The following is a 25,459-nucleotide window of genomic DNA, read 5'->3' as shown; positions in this document are numbered from 1 at the left end:
ACCAAGGAAGGGAGTGAACTAAGGATGCATCTGTCCTCCTGTGTGGCTCAGTTGATAGAGCATTGCGCTTGCAACAACAGGGTTATGGGTTCGATTCCCACAGAGGACAAGTACATCTGCTAAATGACTAAAATGTACATTTGGAATATTATTTAAACCTCCGCTGACCTCAATCAAGACATGAACTTTCTCAACATTCAGTCTCTTGACCGTCAATCTACTCATGATGACTAATGATGTTGTTGTTATGAAATTGCTTGTTTTTTTGTTGCTGTTGCTTTACAGCGCCTTGACATTTCTTTATGTAATGAACAGCGCTGTAAAAGTTTTATAAATGATTATTAGTGTTAGTGGTATTGTAGCGATGTAGTTCCTGTAAAAGCTGGCTTTAGTTCCCAGGATACATTCAGGATAAATCAACAGGAGAGCTATTTCTGAGGTCAGATAGTTTATTCTCTCTACCTCCCCTCCTCTCTCTACCTCCCCTCCTCTCTCTACTTCCCCTCCTCTCTCTACTTCCCCTCCTCTCTCTACTTCCCCTCCTCTCTCTACCTCCCCTCCTCTCTCTACCTCCCCTCCTCTCTCTACCTCCCCTCCTCTCTCTACCTCCCCTCCTCTCTCTCTGCAAAGAGTCAGCGAATGGAAAAGAACATGACTAGGACTACACTTGAAATTAAACCATGCACGTGTTTTGCATCTAAAACATGGCTCTTCCGGAGTCTATTAGGTTTTAGTAATGATATATATATATATATATATATAAATAACCTCTTGTAATTCCTGGCAAGAGAGCAACAGGTTTCAGCATGAGTGTAAATGATTATGCTTTATAACTGAGAGGTCAAAACTGTTGTAGCCTGTGTAGGAGAACACTGTTCGCAATTAGCATAAATAAAAAAGACAAATTAAATCTGACTTAGTTCAATCTTCGCTGCTGATATGCATCCAAACAAATAATACATTGCGTGGGCAATCTAACGCTCATTTGAAATGAATTGGACCTACCTTGTAACTCAGTGTCTCCAGAAACCTTTTGCTGCAAAAAAGAATTTGAAAGAAGTGAGATATTTTGGGAATAATGCTCAGAGAAAAGACGATTAAAGTGTAAAAACTTTTCAGCAAATCTGCACGTTGTGCTTTTCTGTGGGAAAACTAAAAGTCCATCTTCTTTTGTCTTGATAAGTCATGACATAAACTATCTTCTGATGATAAACTCCATACGTGACAAAAAAACAAAGCTCCTTTTGAGCAAGTTCTTTATCCGGTGTCCTGGGAAACAGGCAGTTTGACTGTGATGTTAAAGAGTAGCGAGAAAGAGCTTAAAGCTAGCTAATAATCAACATGGCACTGAAGACGTCAAAGGTCATGTCACGGGCAGTCAGTCCACTCAGTTGAGGACTCTAATGTTTCACTTGGCCGGCTATTGCCTCTCGGTCACATACTCCATAGCTAGGTAGTGTAAAAATGATGTACACACATCCAAAGCTCCAGAGCAGGTGCTGAATATTAAAAAAACTCAGGTATTCTGCAGACTGCACTTGGGAATTTAAACTTGGTATGTTGACTCTTGGTGAAAGTTTGTCTTCGGGACCATAACCTGAGGATGAACTAGTTAAGGCTGTGGTGTAGTGAATACTGACACTGCTACAGGGCCCACCTCATATCGAGTAACAGCCTTTAGCTATGCCAGTAGCAGTGATATAGCACAACCTTCAGTGCATTCTCTCTTTAGAATAGCATGTTTTGTGGTCATTGATGCCTTTGTGTTGTCAACATGTCATGTATCCTTCCTCCTAGTTCTCAGACCAGCCACTTCACACACCAGTCAGTCAGAGTGCTGTCATGGCAACAGGAACAACAGCACAATAAACTAGCTCCTACATTTTTCTCCCTCTCCCTCGTGTTCATGCCCTCAAGCACATTTCACACTCTTCGGATCATACCTCAGCCTAGGAAAATATCAAGGCATCAAACACACAAGTTCGGCTCCAGCCCCAGAATGAAATGAGCAGAAGACATTTTCGGAGTGATCAGTGATTCGTGTTCGCCAACTTATTTGCTTATGCAGTAGTTTTTTTACTCTGTCATTTTGTGACAGCAGCCCTGTACTGAAAGATCGTTCTCCTAATGCTGATTGAATGGACTGAATGAGAGAGCAGGGTGACACAGAAGTCCTAGATGCTGTGGAAGAAAACATAAGCCAGAGACCAACGCAGATAGAGGAGGAGGCAGAGAGGTACAAATGAAGATGGAGTGACCGGTGGAGCGAGAGAGAGGGAGAGAGAGAGGCAGAAATGGTGGGAGATACAGTCGATAAAGATAACAGAAGAAGATGGGTAAGGAGGCACAAGATAAAGACAACTCAGACAGACCGACAGACAGATAGGCAGACAGACATTGAGACAGAGAGACAGGCAGAAATACATGCATTGAGACAGACAGACCTCCTGGGGAAGGTGAACTTCAGTGTGTTCTGGACGAAGCCGTAGCAGCAGGGGCTGACCACGAAGGTCGCTCCCGCCTGGATACACTGCTCTACCACCATGTCTGTCGCAACGCCACACGCATGGAGGGCCACCTGGAGACACACACACACACACACACACACACACACACACACACACACACACACACACACACACACACACACACACACACACACACACACACACACACACACACACACACACACACACACACACACACACATTAAAACACAGGCACACATATTCACACACATTAAAACACAGGCACACACGGTCACACAAATTTGTTAAAAATTACCCAATCAGAACACCCTCTTTCTCTGCATCCATCGCATCATCACGGTACGATACACCTCATTGGAAAACATCTAGCAAACCTAACCCTGAGTCAATAGGGAAAACAAACCGAACCGTTTGGAGAAGAAAATAAAAACTCACTGATTAACTAGTTAAAGAAGCCGTTTGATGCTGAACGTGTGGAGTAAACAAACTTTTGAGTCGTTTAGCAGTGGAGGCACGGAGGGACCGAGTTTCCCATTGAGCAGGTAAACCGCGACGCTCTGCATCTCAATACACATTACCAGAGGAGTGGTTAGAGGATGCTGGGTGGAGACAGAGAGAGAGCAAGAGAGAGAGCGATGGAGAGAAAGAGATGGAGAGAGAGAGATGGAGTGAAAGAGTTGGTGAGAGAGAAAGATGAAGTGAAACAAACAGAGAGAGAGAAAGATGAAGTGAAACAGACGGAGAGAGAGAACCTCTGGGACTCTACTGTAGCAGACTGTTTTCCTAATATCCTTGTCCTGGGGGCCCACTTCAAGTCGATATCCATTAGTACAGTGTTAGTTGATCAGTTGACAAATTGATTCCGGAGTGTTAGTACCGTCTGAAATACATCAGATAAGCGGCATGGTTGGGGTACCCGAGGAGAGGTTTGGTAAACACTGGATTAGTAGATGTTGATAACTCTGAGGAGAGCCTCTTGGACTGAGAGCTAAGACATTCCCATCAAAATCCCATAACATCTATGGTAGGTGGACTTGAGCACCAGGAACCACGTTTAGTTGGGAGTAGGTTGGACCAGGGCCATGTATTTAGAGAGTTGGGCCAATGAGGTTTCTGCATTTTGAAGCATTTACATGACCCTTCAACATTCTATGGCAGCCATGTTAGCTCCCCATTAACATTACAGGCAGAATATTTAAACAATGCTATGTAACTATCTGAATGTCGAGAACTAGAACAAAATATATAACATTGTAAAGGTTGTCCTAACTCTCTAAATATTGTGGCTCTGGGTAGTACTTATCAGCCTACTGTTACTACTGGTAATTCTCAATCAGCACCCTAGCATTGGAGCCCAGTCAGAAACACTAGCTAGCTAACTCCTAAGTATTTCTCCAACGTCATCAGCTCTGAATGGAGGATCCAAAATGAGGTGTTGGGAGAACTTCAAAAAGAACCCCAGAGACAATGTTCGAGATAACACATGTTGATTCGGCCACGTACAACAGATTCTGTGCAATGTGCGAGACAGCCTCTTCCAAGACTTAAGATTCGAATTATAGCAAATCCCCCGCTAAAGAGCGATTAACGACCATTCTTTCGGGATGAACGTCCCCTAACGTTACATTAAGTCCACATCAAATGTATGGTGGCAGGCTGACTGCTGTAATCCATCACAGCTCTAACATATACCACCTGCTCCTTCACATCCACGTCACAGCTTGGCTTTTCTCTGTGGATTCTGACATTTACCTAACTATTAAACCGCAGCCAAGTTGTTGTATACGCTCCTCTCTCATTCTGTGGTCGCGGCAGAAGGCTTCAGATCACCTCAGCCAGGCATTTCCAGGGAGAGTTGGAAGGGCTCCTGAGAAACACACTGCAGCCTAGAGATTTAAGGGCCCTTAATCCTCCTGTTGTTTGGCTGCCAACGTAGCGCCGGAGCGCCTCTCCTCCCCCCACCACACTGGGGCCCTGCAGTACCTTGGCCTGGGTTGGCCCGTCTTTGCATGACTATCTGGAGGCGTCGTTCCAGTCACGTCGGGGAACTAGAAGACAGGTACTTATAGGAGGACCAGAGTGCTGGAATGTTAGATGCAACTCTTTAAGCCAGGGCTCCTTAGTCTTTTGTCCAGGAGACATACTGTAGATTCAGGTTTTCATTCCAACAACATGGCAGCATCTCGTTAAACCTATTATACCAGTGAAGGGAAATCCCTGTAAAATGGTGTATTGAGGCCAGTATAGGCAAAGTATCAGAAGTAGAATGGCCGACAACAGCAATACCACCAAGACCGCCAGCGACTTCAGCACGTGCAGTGCCAGCGGAAAAGAAGAGATTAAGAGTAGAAGCTACTAGCCACATATTGGGAACACATTCCCAGGCATCCTTCTGCCTTTTTATCGTCGGCCATCTTGGAGGCTAGCCCTCCTCCTTGTAGTAACGTGATAAAGATGGAAGTCCTTCCTGCCAACCAGACCAGAGAAATGTTGTTGTTGGCTGTTTTGCATTTCTGAGGAGGAAGCACTGCATACAAATTCCAAATGTATTCTTTGTTCTTGAAACACTTGGAGGGTACTACTCTGTGTGCTTGTATTGGTTACTTACTCAAGAGGGAGCGCTGCAAAGGACAACACAGACACACCATGTGATAAAACAAGACTAAAGAAACAATTGGAACACTAGAGTAAAGAAAGGAACTGTCCACGTGGAGAGAGCCTGTTTCCATTAAGCCAGAGGCTTCTGTGGAGGCCGGTATCAATTATGGATTAATGCAAGCCGATAAAGGATTGAGGATTGTTTGGAAAAAAACACTCTTTATTAGTCTCACCCGTCTTTTGGGGGGTGGGAAGAGATCTTATAGAAGATTCTGGTCCACAATATGTTTGTTGCCCCTCTCATCTTTGCATGAGTACAACTTCTCTTCATAATGAATAACAACAGGCAGTGGGCTGAAATATGAGCTCTGAAACTCATTATTCACAGCTCATACACCCTGGTCCACACACACACACTCTCAGTGTGAAAAACACTTCACGGTTATCCACGGCAATATATCACACCCCGTGTGCATCGGTGCTTATTACCTCTGGTATTGAATTAACATTTTTCCCCGGTATTACTTTCTACACATTGTGGATCATTTGCACTCTTATCAAATACTGTATCATAAATGATGTACTTGTCAGGGCTATAGGGGGCTCTGTCAGTGACGAGCAGAGATAACCTACCTATAGTACCTACCGCACAGAGCAGCTTTGCTTTGACTTCCACTGTTCTAGTCTACGCAGACCCTATAACTCATCTACTCCTGCTGTGTGGAGAGGGCTAGGGAGGGAGAGAGAGGGGGAAGAGAGAGAGAGAGTGGTGGCGAGATAGAGAGGGGGAGAAAGCAGAGAGTGAAAGAGGAGAGAGAATGAAGGGAGAAAGATAAATAGATAATGCGATAGAGAGAGGAAGAGGGAGCGAAAGAGAAAAGAGAGAGAGCGAGAAAGAGAAAGGGAAGATAAAGGGACAACACTGAAAACTGACGCAGCTCCAGATCAGATTTTCTCAGCAGTATCCAGACGTTACGCTCCACTACTCCTGTTCCTCTGAGGACCTGGCTCAATGTTTTTACCCAAGGAGAGGAGTGGTGGTGACGTGTAGGCCTCAGCCATCACTCTAGTACAAGGAGAGGAGGGATACACTGGTGGATATTCTATGAGATGAGATCTATGGAGGACAAACCGTCGTCTCCAACAGCGCAGCTCTGATGCCAAACTGATTACACACCTGGCCTGGCACACGCCTTGCTCTTCCCAAATGAGAGAGCAAGCCTCCATGGCTAAGAATAGGGAACAACCTAATTAGCCTGAGTAAATGACTATCTAGGGCTATAAATGGAGTCATGTATAATACATACTGGGATTATTCAGCTTGATGGGCTGCACCTGGGGGTGAGGGAGTGGGCACTAACTGACAGCACTAAATAATATGCCGTGCATTCACACCACGGACAGGTGCACACGCACGTACACACACTACATGGCTGACTCCACACAGATAATGTGTTAGAAACTCTGGGCTATTTAAAAGTTTAAACTCCTCTGCACAAAACCAAGGGAATTGTTTCTCAATAAATCTTTCTCCTTAATGCAAAACCACTTGCTAAAGGTCTCTCCACCTGTGTGTGTGTGTGTGTGAGTGTGTAGAAAAACATTCCCTGACAACAGTAGATACCAAACACACTCCCCAACCCACACAGTACTGTGGAGAGTACATTGCTGTGGAGCGGGTCTCCATGAAGTGGCTGGTCTGGACCTGTAGTTAGGCCCTAGTTCTAATAACAGCAGGTATAAATATACCTTCTATTGGTGCCACAGACAGAGAGATGGGAGGAGGAACATTTCAGCACCATATACACTATATACAAAAGTATGTGGACAACCCTTCAAATTAGTGCATTCAGTTATTTCAGCCACACCTGTTGCTGACAGGTGTAAAATCGAGCACACAGCCATGCAATCTCCATATGCAAACATCGGAAGTAGAATGGCCTTACTGAAGAGCTCAGTGACTTTCATTGTTTGCACCGTCATAGGATGTCACCTTTCCAACAAGTCAGTCCCTCAAATTTCTGCCCTGCTAGAGCTGCACCGGTCAACTGAAATGCTGTTATTGTGAAGTGGAAACGTCTAGGAGCAACAACAGCTCAGCCGCAAAGTGGTAGGCCACACAAGCTCACAGAACGGGACCGAGTGCTGAAGCGTGTAACGAGTAGAAATCGTCTGTCATCGGTTGCAACACTCACTACCGAGTTCCAAACTGCCTCTGGAAGCAACGTCAGCACAATAACTGTTTGTAGGGAGCTTCATGAAATGGGTTTCTATGGCCGAGCAGCCGCACACAAGCCTAAGATCACCATGCGCAATGCTAAGCGCTGGCTGGAGTGGTGGAAAGCTCATCGCCATTGGACTCTGGAGCAGTGGAAACGCATTCTCTGGAGTGATTAATCACGCGTCACCATCTGGTAGTCTGACGGACAAATCTGTATTTGCCGGATGCCAGGAGAATGCTTTCTGCCACAATGCATAGTGCCAACTGTAAAGTTTGGTGGAGGAGGAATAATGGTCTGGGGCTGTTTTTTATGGTTCGGGCCCCTTAGTTCCAGTGAAGGGAAATCTTAACGCTACAGCATACAATGACATTCTAGACGATTCTGTGCTTCCAACTTTGTGGCAACAGTTTGAAGAAGGCCCTTTACTGTTTCAGCATGACAATGCCACTGTGCATAAAGCGAGGTCCATATCGAAATGGTTCGTCGAGATCGGTGTGGAAGAACTTGACTGGCCCTGACCTCAACCCCATCAAACACTTTTGGGATGAATTGGAACACCGACTGTGATCCAGGCCTTATCGCCCAACATCAATGCCCGATCTCACTAATGTTCTTGTGGCTGAATGGAAGCAAGTCCCCGCAGCAATGTTCCAACATCTAGTGGAAAGCTTTCCCAAAAGAGTGGAGGCTGTTATAGCAGCAAAGGGAGGACCAACTCCATATTAATGCCCATGATTTTGGATTGAGATGTTCGACAAGGAGGTGTCCACATACCTTGGTCATGTAGTGTACCTTCTATTGGTGTCACAGACAGAGAGATTAGAGGAGGAAGCCTTCAGCACAATGTCTGTCTAGTCTGATACTCACTACGATGACTCACTGTCTGAACACCTCGTAACATAATATACCTGGGACAATAGATGGACATAGAATACGTTTTACATTTTGTTTTTAAAAAGGTACCACCGCAGATACTGAGATGAGCGAGATGCAAGACTTCGCTCACACACAGTATCTGCACACGTGCACGCGTTCGCTTCACACATTCACAGTGGAGAAGTTGAGCCTTTCCTTCAACGCTCTTAGTTGTGGAAATTCACCCACTACGCTGATTCTTTCTGCATCTACGTCATATCACAGAGTCTACCTTCAACATCATGTTTGACCTCTTTTAGGGGGGGACTGATAGACAAATATAAACCCCCTGGACGGAGAGACGGCCATGTTTTACATTTAAACATTATGTTTCATATATTTTAGAGACATCATATACTGTAATATAACATAAGACAGTTTACCAATCAATTATTATGAACGATGATCTGACACTTGATAGTTAAAGGTGAATGTTTTCATTGTATCTGTCCCTATCAAATAAATACATGATTAACACCGACATTTAGCATCTAGGTTTAATACACACTCAGGCCTTACAGTTCATTTGGGGCGAGAGAGGTTACTTCCTGCCCTGGTTAACCCTGACTGAACTCTGACCTCACCGTGATGAGTGAAATGACATAATGGGGAAGTTGGCATCCAAGCTGGTTGAACCAAGCTAATGAATTCCTAAATCAAACAAGCGCCTGTTCTGTGGCCAACAACCAACACAAGCAGATCAAAATAGACCTGATAATAGCGTAATTAACGACAACTCATTTAATTTGGGACTAATTAGGCAGTTCATGTCGTTAGAGTGCCGCTGATGATCGTGGGCTTTTATTCGATTCTGGCAGGAGAGGAGAGGAATTGAAATACACTGCGGGAGACCTACACACACACACACACACACACACAAACACACAGTGTAAGTTGTAGGCTCTAATCTCATCTGGCCCACAGACTCTGTGTGGAGAGAGGAGAGAGCAAGTAACTTAGAACTGCGGTAGCAGCCTCTCGCTGAGTGAAATAAACCACAATCACAATTATCTAGCACAGCAAAGGAGACTTGTGTGTGAACGAGCCACAAAACACACACACACACACACACACACACACACACACACACACACACACACACACACACACACACACACACACACACACACACACACACACACACACACACACACACACACACACACACACACACACACGCTGATACAGATGCAAACGAGTCAACTAGCGGAGTCAGATGATTCATGTGGTCAAAATGAGAGGTCAACGTAATAAACGGTGCAAATAGCTGGGGAGTTGAAACATTTTGACTTTATGATAAACATTTACTCTTCCAAACGGTTATTCCTTCTAACCTCTGCCTGAATAGCACATATTGCTCCTACATCTTTTGGCAGGGTGTTTGTTTTCACTCCACTTCAACGCTCTGCAAAGTAAGCAATTAAAAGGAAAATGTGTTTTCTTTTCAAAGTATTGGAGGAAGAGGAGGAGGCGGGGGAGAAAAAGATACTTCTAATGAAAATGGAGCACTGAAAAGCTTGGTCGTAATGTTCTTCTGATAAAATCCTCAGAGAAGGGAAGGACAAGGTCCCCATTATAATCAACTGGAGAGCTGAAGTTACCAAAAAAAGCAGTAAAAAGTTTTTCTAAGGAAATGTCATTTGTTTCCTCTCAAACATTCAAACATACGTATGTGGGCTAAACTTCTAGCAAAATAGGTTCCAGTTCTGGGAAATCATTCTAAATCCATAACTGAACAAAAAAGGAATCATGCTGCTCACTCTGTGACAATGTAGATAAGACACTTTGAGAGCAGAGAGAATGAGGACGATTCCTTTCGTGTGCAAACTGAGTCTTCAAGTGTCACATTGACAAGTTGAGAAGATGAGCCATCTAGAAGTACTGGTGAAATCAAATCGTTTGTTAAGCTGCCTTTGACAGTAGTAAGTCTCATGGTGTACAGTAAGTACGTCAAGTAAAAGAGATGGAATGAGCTTCTATATTAATGTCTGTGTAGTGAATATGAATGTCTCAGTGGGTTAGACTAGCATAGTTCTGGCAACACCTTGTTGTGGGTTTGACTTCCTTATAGGACTCACAAACTGCATGTACGTGCCACTGTCAATGTCGACAGTCCTGTAAGTTCCTTTAAACAAAAGCATCTGTTAAATGACCATATTAAATGATATCAAAAACAAGTTCTAGTATAATATTCCTCTGTACTCACCCCTATGTGGAAGGGTCCAGTGAAGTAGTCCAGGTTGGCATGGATGAAGCCTATGTTGGTCAGGCCCAGTTCAGCACTCCTCACCTTCCCCCTAACCAGAGACTCCTCCTTGTTCTCTATCAGGATCACCTACAGTTAACCATACAAGATTACCTCTTACATTTAGCTAATCAACTCTGGTCCTCTGTTGCTCAGTTGGTAGAGCATTGCTCTTGTTACGGCAAAACAAATGGATTCCCGGGACCACCCATACGTAAAAAATGTATGCACGCATGACTAATTCCCTTTGGATAAAAGTGGCTGCTAAATGGCATATTATTTATTACCTCTTACACTTTGCTAATCTAACGCTACTCTTAGTTGACTCTTACCTCCAAGGTTATGAATAGCTTACTGGACAGCTATAGGCTAAAAGTCTAAGATTTATTTGGGAAAATTCTACAATTCTACAATGTAAAATAATAAAATTTTCCTACTAAGACTGTTATTTGCAAAGACATGAATGAGATACGACATGCTCGAAAATCTACAATTCTCTGGAAAAACACAACACGAATGTGTAACTCCGTATCAATTATGTCAAGCCACCCTAATGAGAGCAAATGGCGAGCTAGTTTCAACTTGGTAGACAAGACAGTTGTTTCAACTTTCAACCTACCTGGCAGTCGGGCAGCGTGTGAGCCAGAACAATCCCGACGTGGCCCTGGAGAAACACAACATGGAAAAAGACAAGACAAATACATACGGAGGAAAAACAAGGCTCAAAGAGAAGCCGAGCACATCAAAGGGGTTGTGTGATCAGTAGCGGCCTACCGCTCTGTCCATTCCAATATTGACCCATTACCCACCCAGTCAGTGCTACTGCTGTGAAGTGTACTGTACACTCCCTTCATCACTCCACTCCGTCTCCCTCCTGTCTGTCTGTCTGTGCATGGAATAACAAGGGTTTTCAAATAGAGAGAGGGGGAAAGAAGACAAGAGAAGAAATGCACCCTTTCATCCTGATTTCTGACAGACAGACTAATGAGGACAGACGGACGGAGAGGGATGGAAGGATAGAGAGACGGACCGAAGGACTGACGGACGCACCCCTCCGCTGCAGAAATCCACCACTGTGTCCCCCGGTCGGGCCAGCTCCGTCACCATGGCGACCAGGTTGTTCAGCTGCTGCCGTTTCCTCGCGGCGCGGACGTCAGACATCTTCCCTGCAGACAGAGATGAAGATTCAGTAAAAAGGAACGTTGTGCTCATGCAATATAATTATAATATATACCATTCATCAGATGCTTTAATATTGGTGTCCCCAGCGGGAAACGAACCCGCGAGCCTTCACAAACTTAAGTAAGTCTCATATAAGTGAAATAAGAAGGTATTGGATGGAATGGTAATATCAACATCTTCATATCTGTACAATAGCAGAAGTATTTGCTTAGTTTCTATGTTTGACTGGAAGATGAACCAACATTATCCAGTCACAGTACAGTCAATTCAGGTGGGACATGTTTACTGTTCTCATTCAAACATGTTTCAATTGCTAAATTTCTTCTACCCTTTCTTTCTGTCTTTTCCTTTCAGGAAGGAACCTTCCTAAAAAACATATATTACCCAGGAAGATGATTTCTCTTTTCTTCATATGAACGCAGAAGTGCCAGAGAGCGTTCCTATTTCCTGCTTTGAAGTGCACAACATTGTCACACTGTGTTTTACAGGCACAGAGCTATGATGATACAGTACATGCTGTAATCCAGCTACAAGGGCCACTCATCATCATCCCTCATCAACAACAGTTCCTACCGACCGAGTGCAAAACACAATTCAACAGGGTAAAACAAAACAAGCGACAGAGTCAAAATGGAGTGGAAACTTTTCTGCTACTGCAAAGAAAGAGAGCCACTATAGTGGTATGCAGCTCACAGCATGTACGTGATTAACGCAATACACTATCCCCGTGTTCCTCCTCATCCAACTCCTCTCTCTCGTTGGCGGCGGTGAGCCAAGCGTGGCGTGCGTCTGCGGTACCGTTTCTGGCCCATAAATCTTGAGTGATGATTGCTTCGTTTACCCCGGTGCCATGCTATGATACCCGCTGGAATATCAGAAACACATTAATGGTGGCCTTCCCTTCTCTCCCCAGATCACTGCCGCCTCCGCAAATTGATATACGGGCGACGCACACACACACAGGCCGGGTGGTGGGCTGAGAGAGAGAGAAGCGTCGACAGTAGCGGCGGGGTACGCCTATATTCTCGTCACGCTAATACAAATAAGGAATTTCACAGCCCTTGCCCTCGCCATCATTATTTACCTCGCACCGCTTCATATTAAACCGGCTCCCAGGAGTACAAGACAATGGAAAAAGCAAAGAGAGGAGCACGTCACAAACCATGGGGTGGTATTGACCAGGTAGCAGCAGCAACTTTTCATTTAGATGAGTTATTCAGATCCACGTCTGTTCTCGGCTAAATAGCACGGCCTCCTGTGAGGCCTACTATTGAGCACTTTTATGCCGTCGGATTGGAGGAGCGCGTCGGGGTCTTAATTGACAATTGCCTTGCGCGGTGGGATGGCGGCTGAAACAAAACGCGCCGAAAGCCGAATGATAAACCTGGGACGTGACGAGTGGTACAATGCAGAGAGCTGAGATGAAGGCAGGGTGAGTGCGAGGGATACGCGAGGGGCCAAAGCCTAACAATAAGGCTGACATGAATGATAGTGTTTTATGAGAGGCCGAGTACAGAGCAGAGACAACAGAGACGTGGCTCTGGGGCCTGTTCAGGACGATTCAACACTACAGAGTGTTCAGATAAAAATGCATTGTGTAAAAGAGACATGCCTCTCTGTCATGTAGAATCATGTTAACTCTACACAAGACATTTCTATCACCACTATTCGGGTACGGGCCTGTGGGATGGATGAGTGGGATGGTAAGAGAGGTCATTTCGTGGCTCACCAACAACCGCTCCACTGTAAGCATGAAAGTGTTGATGAAGAGGGGGCAGCACTAGACGGAAGTAGAGAGGCTATTGTCCAGTACAGACAGAGAGCTGGACCTGGGTCTTTCATCCTTCTTTATCCTTCTCTCATCTGCAGCAGAGAGGAGTGACAGTGACCCACATGGCCCTGGCTGAATAGCCGTAATTGTGCAACCAGCAATTTCTATTCTGCAACACCTAGCAATTTCCACACAGCGAACCGTTCTCACACGAATAGAATGAGAATAGAAACCGAAAAACTTTACAAGTAGCACAAATGTAGTATAAAATAGCAGTGAGTGTATACTAACGTAGTTATTACACTGTAGTTTGGCTGATGAAGTTGGGACTGTGTTTTTGCCTTATTTACAGCTGAATTAGCTAAGGGTCTTGAGGAACCACCGCCAAGTCCAGCTCCTCATTTAGAGAGATAAACACACAGGCTGATCTATTACACTGTTCTGTGGCTGGTTTCCTACACTGTCAGCACGTATCACCGAGATCATTCTCACACACACACACACACACACACACACACACACACACACACACACACTTTATGCAGCCGGAGGAAATTACCTAACAACTCCTATAAGTTTACCCATTAATCTCCCCAATCATGTGTTAATTAAAAACCTTGAAGGACATATCCATTTCAAATCCTCAGCTTGTAAGGAAGCACTAATCCTATCATTTATTTAATTAACTCTGAACTACAGGTACTCCAGTTAGGTTGCATGATGCACCTGGTAGCCTGAAGTGATTGGCTAAGGACAGAGTGTCTGTCAATCTGCGCTACTATGTCTATCAGTGCTGGAAAGATGTAATATCATATCAGCATGATGTCAAGTGCTATCACTCAGCAGCATGTACTCGGTGTTACACCAATGGCATGTCTCCCAGGAACTCTCTCTCTGTGTGTGTGTGTGTGTGTGTGTGTGTGTGTGTGTGTGTGTGTGTGTGTGTGTGTGTGTGTGTGTGTGTGTGTGTGTGTGTGTGTGTATGTGTGTGTGTGTGTGTGTGTGTAAACTCGCTGTCATCATCAGCTCCAGTTCCAACCCCACAGGGGATTATGCTACTCTGTTACAGGGGGGGGAGACTTCCGATATGGAACACCACAAGATTCCCAGTGCTCCGGATGGAGATTACCACAACAGGGCAGGGTAAGGTAAGGTGAGGCAGGGTAAGGTAAGGCAGGGTAAGGTATGGTAAGGCAGGGTATGGTAAGGCAGGATATGGTAAGGCAGGGTAAGGTATGGTAAGGTAGGGTATGGTAAGGCAGGGTAAGGTAAGGCAGAGTAAGGTATGGTAAGGCAGGGTAAGGTATGGTATGGTAAGGCAGGGTATGGTAAGGCAGGGTATGGTAAGGCAGGGTAAGGTATGGTAAGGCAGGGTAAGGTAAGGCAGCGTAAGGTATGGTAAGGCAGGGTATGGTAAGGCATGGTAAGGTAGGGTATGGTAAGGCAGGGTAAGGTATGGTAAGGCAGGGTATGGTAAGGCAGGGTAAGGTATGGTAAGGCAGGGTATGGTAAGGCATGGTAAGGTAGGGTATGGTAAGGCAGGGTAAGGTATGGTATGGTAAGGCAGGGTATGGTAAGGCAGGGTAAGGTATGGTAAGGCAGGGTATGGCACAGGAGGATCTCCTGAGTTTGTTTTAGGAAGAGGACCGTTGGGAAGGTGTGAAGTGGGTCATTTCAATCCATCCCACCATCTCAGATTGCACTGAAATGGTTTCTGTAGTTAGAAACAGATAAGACAATTTGATTTATCTTTCAACAACTTTCAACTTATCAGTTTCTAACTACAGAAATGATTTCAGAACAATCTGAGATTGTGGGTGTTGAAATCGTCTTTCTAGTGCTTTTTGAGGTGGAACGAGTCAAGGGCAAAGCGCACACACCCTGGGAAGGGCGAAGCGCCAGCCCTATTTATAACTCTCCAGGACCTCCGCGGTTTCCTGCTTTCCTTCATCCCTTTGTTGACAGAGGCTTTTTGGGTATGCGTGAGCACACCTGAAACATTCTGGCTGCAGTTGGAGACTGCAGAGAGAGGGTGTATGATTAATTTTATAATGACAGTTGTAACAACATGGCTGCATCCCATTCCCATTCTGAGAATTTTAAATGGGAGTTTTTATTTAAGGTTTCCGGACCTAATAACCACTAAACAACGCCTGCTCGCACTAATTGCGGTTGCTTGGCTGCCTACTTAAGACTAACAAGTGCTAAAAGAGCCTTACACACCTGTAGTTACAATGCTCTCTCCCTTGTGGTTGTGCTCCCAAAAAAACCAAGCAATTCCTTATCAGTTAATTCATTCACTCTTTGTCTGATATAGCCTACAGTCTTCAGCCATTAATCCAATCAAGTACTGCTTCTAATAGAATAGAATAGAATATTCCTGGTGTTCTGGTTTAGTGTGATAACACATTGTTGTTTTCCTGTCCTTTTCCCAGCATGCACCAGGTCATGATTAGTGCACATGCTGGACTGGACTGTAGTACACCCAGCCAAGACGTCTCCTTTCCCATGAAATGAGCCAAACCCCATCCCACACTCTCCTCCAACTCCCCCCTCTGAAATTAAAGCTAGACATTTCACTCGTTTCTTGTTTTGGCACACACTCAGGGCCAGGCTGTGCCTCTTACGTCTGCTCTGAAAAATGGGGCAGGATTTGGACACCCAGCTTGACTAAAAGCCTCACAAACTCGCTTTCAAAGTCCGGAAAGCTCATGAATAGGAATGTCTGTTTTAAAGGGTGGCCCCGGCACCGCATCTCATTAAACCCATCGATTGAGATGATAAATAATACTGGTATAAATCAGCTGTAATAGCAGGTGTGATCTGAGCTACCTGTTTTGTTGCAAAGGATTTACTCATAGCCTAGTCAGAGAAAAACATTGCATTGACACAAAATATGACACAATAATGATTACTGCTACTGTCTTGCAAGGAGAGCTCTGCTAATACTGTGGAAGTATAGGTTTGGTCAGCCAGTACATGTTATATGAATTTCCTATGTACTAACCCCCTAGCAGACAATAGGAATGTATGCAGGCTTTATGTTGACTACAGATCCAAGCATGCTGCATAACTATGATGATTCATGCTGCTTAATCTGAATGAGGGCAACCAAAGGTAACGAATACCTGAGGGCTGCATCACGTCAGACTATGTTGCCAAATAAGATTGGGTGTCGGTTGCCAGGTAGGGTTGGCGTTGTCAGGTTGGGTTGGGGTTGCCAGGTTGGGTACAGGTTATTAGGTTGAGGGAACCTCCAAAGTGAAAACATGTCTGGACTGTAAAATACTGTAGTTTCTGGATTCTGTCTATGCAAGGTGGTTTAGTAGAAGCCCTAATAATATGGTGGATCTTGAAAACAACGGTAGGTTACTCAACCATCTTCCTTGTAATTCAGGAGGGAGTGTGGAGTGAAAGGAGGACAATCTACATATTGATTTATGCACTCCCCCCACAGCTACATTCCTATTTGGTTTAAAATTCAGAGCCAATTTATAAACCAGCCGCAGCAACAACAGTGAAGTATATCATCAACAGCCTGCGACTGTCATCAGGCGAGGGCTCAAAACAAGCCAAAGCCGACACCTGTGTGACAGGTGGACCACATCCCACATTCTACCCCCGACTTCATCTCTATCATTATCATCCATCTTATGGACACAAGGACAGAAGAAAAGACAACGAAAAACAGACACTACGATGACTGCGAAACACAAACTTACGGTCGGAACAGACGTTCTCATTTAGACTCACCGAAGAGGCATTTGTGGCAGGTACGTGCTTTTGGGAAAGAAACAACTGCCTCCATTGTAAACAGAGTGATAGACAGGAGACAGAGTATTAAACTAGCGTAAGTCAGTCGTAGTACAGGAGCTAGCCTATAGCTTAGAGCCACTAGCATAAGTCAAAGTTGTAGTACAGGAGCTAGCCTATAGCATAGAGCCACTAGCATAAGTCAAAGTTGTAGTACAGGAGCTAGCCTATAGCATAGAGCCACTAGCATAAGTCAAAGTTGTAGTACAGGAGCTAGCCTATAGCATAGAGCCACTAGCATAAGTCAAAGTTGTAGTACAGGAGCTAGCCTATAGCATAGAGCCACTAGCATAAGTCAAAGTTGAAGTACAGGAGCTAGCCTATAGCATAGAGCCACTAGCATAAGTCAAAGTTGTAGTACAGGAGCTAGCCTATAGCATAGAGCCACTAGCATAAGTCAAAGTTGTAGTACAGGAGTTAGCCTTTAGCATAGATCCACTAGCATAAGTCAAAGTTGTAGTACAGGAGCTAGCCTATAGCCACTAACATAAGTCAAAGGCCTAGTACAGGAGCTAGCCTATAGCATAGAGCAATCTGTTGAGCAGAGTGTGTTGTGCAGCCAAAACAACAGTGGAGGAGATAAGGAGGACGAGGGCAGCCAACCAGAAGCCACTGTCGCCGCAACATACTACCCATAAACCCTTTCTCCTCTACTGGAGCAAGATGGAGGTCATCCAACGGAGAGGAGCGCGGTCACAGTCAGTCACGTACGCTCGGAGGCAGTGGAGACAGATGTGTGTGCATGTGTGGCCACCCACAGAGACAGTGGCCACCCACAGAGATCCACCACTTTGTTTATTGTTGCTGCTGTATGAAATGCAGTCATTCCTCTGTCTTCCTCCCCATTGACTTGACCCCCTAGATGTCATTCTGCTCACATAGTGGGTTAGCTAGTACACCTGTTTGGTAAGTGTGATGGGATCTGATTGCAAGTTTCTTTCTGAAAGACGACCCCAGTTGTTTAACCTTACACTGAGTTCTGTCTGCTATGTGAGAGGACTAGCTGAGCAGTAACAGAGTTGCTGGTGGTGTTGGTGTTGTGTGTGTTTGAGAAAGAGAACTTTGCCATTTTGCCACAGATCTGTTCTTGGTGGTGATAATGACAACTGGGCAGGCAGCCAGAGAGGACAGCCAGAGTGAGGCCTAGGGGATTCTTAGCCTTGGATAGATGCCGGGGTGGGTCACCTTTCCCAGTCGGGTCCGGGGTAGGGCCACCCTGCTGGGGTTAGCTAGTCAGGCAAGCCTGGGGATCCACGGGGCCGGCCTCTGGGCTGACACACTGACAGGCAAGCAGGATCCCTGCTGGCTTTTTTTTCCTGGCACAGAGCCTTTATTTCTTCCTTTTCTGATGCCGCAGCGCTGTGACGGGCCTATGAGATGCAGCGGAACTCTGACGGGGCCCTATCAGATTGATCAGAACATAAACAGTGGGTAGCCTCGCTAGGGGGCCCTGTGTTTAGATCACAGGGATCTGGATGAGTGCTCCCACCACTACCGTCAGAGAGAGGAAGATGCTGGTTCAAAGACAAAACAGACTGGGCTGACATAAGTGTGCATACATAAATAATTTAAGTAGGCTAACAATGCATATAGGCTATATTATTCCTTCTACGTAGCCTATTCGTATTCATCAGCACTGATCACGTCAATGTAAAAACAGAAGGCATGTAGCACAACCATATATAATCGCATAAAAGCAGCATACATCCAAGTAAGCTTTAAATAAACTAAGCATGGGCTATATTCCTTTAATATATTATTTGCAAGCACGAGGCCTAATGATCAAGTCAGTGTTCGACAGGAAGGAATATCCATGAGTAAAATTACACTTTAAAGTGTAAAGTTGTTCTATCAAGTTGGCCAAGTGATATTTCAGGGTTTAGAGAGAGGCCTTTAAAACATTTTCACGCTCAATGCCCTACAACAGACTTTTCACACCACACAACCACTTAAGTCAAGGCTAACAAGCAAAAGAGAGTACTACGCCGACATTAACAGAGGAAGAAAAACTGAAAAGCTCACAGGGGTAGGCTTGGGCGGTATACCATATACCGGGGTATTTGGAAAAAGTCTAAACTCTTTGAAATTTTTCAATACATGTGAATATTTGTAGCTACTTTTCAAGTTATTACCTGCAGTCAACTTGTGCAATACGTTAGGAGATAAAGCAGATTGTGCTCTTCAATTCACCAGTCACATTATTTTACATTATGAAGCTTACCGTAGTTCCCCAGAACAGTTGAGCCAGTCACGTGTTTGTTTGTAAATAGCACAACGGGAGAAAGCGATAGCATTCTATATCTATCGGCGAGTCTGTTGTGCGGCGCACATGAGGTGATGAAGTTACACTTGTACACAATTCACTACTAAATGATATCTTATAATGGCTTTCTGCCAGAAGTCAGAGAGAGCTTTGGGTGAGTTCTTTACAGCTGCCATTTTTTCTCCTCCATTCTCCTCCCATCTGCTCAATGTACACATGCTGCTCTTCCTTCAGAAAAGCATTCATCACAACTTTGTTCATTTGCACAATCTATCTTGTTCACTTTCACTTGTAATTGTCCACACTCACCGAAAACGACATTCGGTAGTTACTAGCTATGCTTGTATAGCTTTGAGCTGGGTTTGCCTGTCTTTGCAATTCGTTTATGTTCGTTTTCACTTTTTTCCCCGCTCGTTAGCATTTATCTAACAGCGTCTATGTGATTTCGCAATTAATTTGTGACAGTTTTGTTAGCATTCTGGTAAAAGAGGCCTAATGGGCTTTCTTGCGTTTTTAGCGCCCCCTTGTGTGCTATGCCGATAATACAGTAAATCCCAGGATGAGAGAAAGACGGTAATATGATGTGAAAATCTGGATTCCGCCCAAGTCTACACAGGGGTAAAGTGGGGACTGCTTCATCCAAAATCGAGGATGAAGAATTCAACGAGCTGGGGTGAGGCCTTGCATTGATTTCCTGCCTGTTAGCGACACACATGCGTAGCCATTAAGATGGAGTTTCGATCGCCTTGTAAAAAAGCCACATTCACAAACGCAGTGATGGAAATAACAGACTGCTCATAAAAGACGTACAGGAACAGCATGCATGTAATCCAACAGTTAAAACAAACCTCAGACTTGCTCCTAAAAGGCATTGGCCAATTGTGGCCTCAGTCCAGGAGAAATATCAGGGTGGATATTCAGAGTGTTTGTGAGACCGTTGCGAATTTGTCACGCTAATTGCTGAGCGAAAACCCTGAGAAGGGTGGAAATAATCCATTTAAGAACGTTCGAGTCAAGAACTGAAATAGCCAAGCCAAGGCTTGTTTCGCTGTATATTCACAACTAGTAGCTTGACCAATGTCTTTGTGCAACAGGTGTGCTTGTCTTCCAAACACCGTGTTGCAGGCCCATGCTCAAATCTACAATGATACAAAATAAGTTACTTTACATCTATTAACATCCCAGAGCTGAAGCAAGCAAGAGCCTCCTTGAAAGATGCAGAGAAAAAAAATCTCACAATACAAAGCCTGCTGGAGGAAGTTTGATAATGACCTATGCTATCCAAGGAGCAGAAGCTTTTACGTAACAGTCACAATGATTCTGTGAATTGTGTGGAAAACAAGCTTGAGCACAACTATCGCTGACAGTATAGTCACTGCCTGCTAGATTCCTTTAGCCTACACGCTATGACAAAACATTCTCCATAAAACCCTGTTCCCACACCAGTATAAAGTCAACCACGTTTAGGTCTAATTATGTAATACAAACTTAAAATTACACCCAAATTATCTCCATTCATTGTAATTCAAGATCCCCCCCTACATTTCGAAGCAGCCAGCCAGGCATTTTTTCCTTGTTTGTTTAGCTTGGGTGGTGATGGCAGCAGAAGCCGCTTGGGCTTGCTGCCTCTAGAAATAATAACCGTCGCTGAGCAGAGACAGATAAAGACTTGTCAAAGAGAGTTGCACTGTTTTTAAAAGACACCTTCAACATCCCCGTTATATGACAAGTCCCTGACAGACGCCCAATGTTTCCTTTAATGGACGCCACAATATCTAGTTGGCAGCTACTGATTATTACCTTGGCCTTCCCACAAAACTCTTCCCTCTCTCTACTCCTCAGCCATTTGAGATTTGAAATGGCTTGCTTAGTGAATATTGATGTGTATTATTGATGTGTATATTGTATATTGATGTGTATGCAGGACTCACCTGAGAAAGAGGCCTTGGTCTCAGCATAACTGCATGTCGAAATAAAGGTTAAATAAATTGTGTTGGCACGGTTAAAAAGCTACCCACGGGAGCGAAGATTCTCACTTACTTACAACCATATGGTTGTCATTAGGAGAATCTATGAACCAAGAAGAGAAAAAGAAAAACTAACTCGGTCAATCTCGAGGGTGTGTTGATGGCAATCTACGGCGGCGAGGAAGTACGTTTTCACAGCACTCCTCTGGGAAAGTGTGATGTTTTAACCAGAATCACAGACATTCTGAAAGCACTACACTACGAGGGACACCATAATGGGTAATGGTGATACAGTCCAGTAGATATTGTAGATGTGGAAATCTGACTACGGACAATCACAAACCCACAGATCGTAGCACAGCAATCAATAGTCGTGCAGAACTACGTTTTCACAGCACTCCTCTGGGAAAGTGAGATGTTTTAACAAGAATCACAGACCTAAATTCCCAGAAACCCCTAGTCTGAGGGACACCATAGTGGGTGTTGTGGTGATTCAGTACATACTGTAGATACATGCTGAAGATAGATACTGTAGCAATGGGAAGTCCACTATGGGAAGCCACAAACCCACAGACCTTACCTGCACCTGAGCTTCTGAGGCATGTGAAATTGCTTAACGCCAATAAATAACAATGTAAGTATCAGCTATGATTTAGCTAACGGGTAAAGACCCTGTTAACTGTTGTACTGGTTTCGAGAAGCACACATTTACACTCTTAAACATGGATGAGCACAGTCAGAGAAAAGATGATCATTCCTGCTCAGAAAAGCTAAAACTGTTGACAAGTTGTCATCGGAAACGTTTCCTTTGCACATAATGCTTCAGTCAGTGAAACCTTTCAGTGTAGTAGGATGAGAAAGTGGTGACAAGAAAACAAAAGGTAAATGAAGTAAAAGACCAGGGGAAATAACTTCTCATCACGCATCGCTCAACAGCTTTGGAATGTCTGTCAAAACATACACGGTTTAGTTCAGCTTTAGCCAATGGCACCGTTAAAAAGAAACATTTTACAATCTACACAAGTGTAGGAAAACAAATCCTCTGTGTCCCTGACTGTGTAGGTGGCAAAACAATCACAAATGTCTTGTTAAAACACAAGAAAATGTCAAAATCTGTGACATACGATTAAAATATGGAAAAAGTGATTCCACTTAAAACATTTATTGATATCGCTTCTTCATGAGCAAGATTACAAAAGACTAAAGGATAACAAGACTGGATTGAAGGGCGAGTTGAGAAATCGAAGATATGCTCTTGAGATGAGACGTCAAAATAATAAAATAAAACAATTATTTACACCATCCCATCTGTTCCAAACAACACTCTCACTAACAGCTAATCATCCAAAACTGAAATGAGCTGCTGGCTAAATCTGGAACAATGTATATTTTCTCAAGTTTACTGAGGCTGTTTTTGTTGTACATTGTCCCTGCTCAATTCAACTCTATAAATAAACTCAATAGATAAAACCCATTAAATAAAACCCTTCATCCCATCAATGGCCACCCAAACCTGGGAAAAACGTCGTCATTACCCACAGATCCTGTCAGCTTTACTACAGTAACCCCCAGTGTGTTTTGTTTGGGGTACATTCATCCTTTAGCCATCTTTGGCTCTGTTCTTCATCGCCCTAGATGTCAGTCAATGAGTAAGTGGCACGATGCTGCAGTCTTCATAGAGACCATGTCATTGTCTTTTGGCCAGTAACCTTTGGGAAATTCCCGAAAACCCCAGGCAGCCGGTGGAGGCTGTGATGAGCTAAGCTCTAACCCCAGGATCAGAGAAGGCTGGCTGGGCTCCAGACCCTGTCCTCCTCCCCTCCCTCCGCTGGCTGGCTGGATCTCAGACGGGAAAGGCCATGGCAGAGCTGCTAGATCCAGAGCCCCTCTGCTTGGAGAGATAAAGGGATTCTGCCACCGCGGTCATTAAACCACCCATCAGGAGGAGACATGGTTGCCCAAAGTCAAAGACAGACAAAGACGGAGTGAGCTTTAGGAAGAAAAAGTTTCTCAGGCCTGGCTCTCTCCATCTCTCCCCTCTGTCCCTGAAGTCTGGGTGAGGGGGTCACTCTGGCAGGCCTCTTCTATTCTACCTCCCGTCATGCTCTCTCCCTCTCTTTGCTCTCCCTCTCTCTGCCTGAATTCATTAGTCCTTTAGCACCCACATTTGATACCAGGGAATGAGCCACTTTGTCTGGATATCGACCGATTTCCTTATTAGGAACCTACATTTCCAAATGTCTCGGGGACGTCTGAATATAATTTGTTTTTAAGGCAAGCCAGCCGGGGATAATGGCCGATTGGTCACAAATGCTACATGGTGCCCTTTCAATAATTATAGAAGGGGATTTGGATGAATCAGTATTCCATTACAATGTGTCGCCAGCATACAAAAGAGGAGAACTTTAAAAGGAAACGCCATTACTCAGTTTTCTTCTTGCACCTCCTCCAACCATAAATGAGTTGCCATCTTTCTCAACTGGTTTCTGTTGGAAACAAAATGGCTGCAAAACATTAATTCTCAGTGCAACAGAAGGAAACCAGCCAACTTCCTGAAAACGAAGTTCCTTAGTTAGAGAATGTTCTATCCAAACTGAAGCTGTGTAGCCAATCACCTTTCACGCCTGTTGCTGTTATGGAGACGAAGGCTCTAGTAGCTCCATGGAGAAGTGACATCTGTTTGTTTTCAGATCCACTGAGCCGCATGCAGATGTAGACCTGTTTCACACTCCTAGACCAAACCAACAGGTATCCATTTACACACACACACACACACACACACACACACACACACACACACACCTTGTGACAACACACCCCTATCGGTGCCTCGTCGGGACAGCAGTGTGGAGGCGTGAAGGAATACCAAACTCATCAAGGGGAAGTGAAGGTGTGGATATAACACACACACACACACCTCAGACATGAATGAGAGAACATCCACACACAGCCTATTGTTCTAGCCTCTTTACTGTGCCGAGTATGGGGGCGCCAGCAACCCCTCAACCGCAAAAACCCATCTAACCACGTTTTTGAAACCGTAAAACACTGTCATAGAGCCTTTGCAATTTAGCACCACGTCTGTTTGATCCCAAGACATTCAACACACATCACCTGTTGCATTGTTCTTCTTGCCCTTCTGTTTGAACCCAAGACATTCAACACACAATCACCTGTTGCATTGTTCTTCTTGCCCTTCTGTTTGAACCCAAGACATTCAACACACATCACCTGTTGCATTGTTCTTCTTGCCCTTCTGTTTGAACCCAAGACATTCAACACACAATCACCTGTTGCATTGTTCTTCTTGCCCTTCTGTTTGACCCCAAGACATTCAACACACATCACCTGACATCACATTGTTTGAACCCAATACATTTTTTAAATGTAACCTTTATTTAACTAGGCAAGTCAGTTAGAACAAATTCTTATTTACAATGACGGCCTACTACGGCCAACGCCAGACAACGCTGGGACAATTGTGCGCCGCCCGATGGGACTCCCAATCACAGCCGGATGTGATGCAGCCTGGATTTGAACCAGGGACTGCAATGACGCCTCTGAGATGCACTGAGATGCAGTGTCTTAGACCACTGCGCCACTCGGGAGCCCACACATCACCTGTTGCATTGTTCTTCTTGCCCGTCTATACGATTCCCAATAACAACGCTGTAAGTTTAACCCTGTTAAATAATGTGAGGAATGCTAGAGACGATACCAGTTTGTGGAGGGGTGAGAGATGAAGGGAGTGAGAGAAGTCGCTCCGACACTGCTGACGCCAGTTAGGAGGGGAGAGCAAGCACAGCATCGAGACAAGGAGTAATAATACATAGTGGTTGGCGCAGTGTGTCAGAGCAACGTATGTGGGCTGCTAGAGAGGAGGGAAGGAGAGAGAGAGAGTAAGAGAGAGGGGTAGAGAGAGAGTAGAGAGCAAGAGAGAGAGAGAGGAGAGAGAGAGTGATAGGGAGAGAGCGAAGGGTAGAGAGAGAGAGAG

At 44.6% G+C, this 25,459-nt stretch overlaps 1 protein-coding gene across 3 annotated transcripts in view; it reads right to left on the bottom strand.

The window, feature by feature from the left end:
* The window catches only part of gstcd (glutathione S-transferase, C-terminal domain containing), a 65,841-nt gene that overhangs the window by 12,618 nt on the left and 27,764 nt on the right, over positions 1-25,459 (bottom strand). For all 3 annotated transcript variants that reach the window (XM_055924074.1, XM_055924073.1, XM_055924075.1), the window contains 5 exons: positions 11,520-11,635; positions 11,089-11,133; positions 10,431-10,559; positions 2,445-2,578; positions 1,006-1,036 (listed from right to left, as the gene is read on the bottom strand). In XM_055924074.1, coding sequence (XP_055780049.1) covers positions 1,006-1,036; positions 2,445-2,578; positions 10,431-10,559; positions 11,089-11,133; positions 11,520-11,635 — 455 coding nt within the window. The remainder of the gene's footprint in view (positions 1-1,005; positions 1,037-2,444; positions 2,579-10,430; positions 10,560-11,088; positions 11,134-11,519; positions 11,636-25,459) is intronic.

Source organism: Salvelinus fontinalis, chromosome 5, assembly GCF_029448725.1.
Source record: "Salvelinus fontinalis isolate EN_2023a chromosome 5, ASM2944872v1, whole genome shotgun sequence".
In the NCBI taxonomy this organism is placed as follows: Eukaryota; Metazoa; Chordata; class Actinopteri; order Salmoniformes; family Salmonidae; genus Salvelinus; species Salvelinus fontinalis.
The sequence above is the reverse complement of the archived record's forward strand: the minus strand, read 5'-3'. Positions and strand labels throughout refer to the sequence as shown.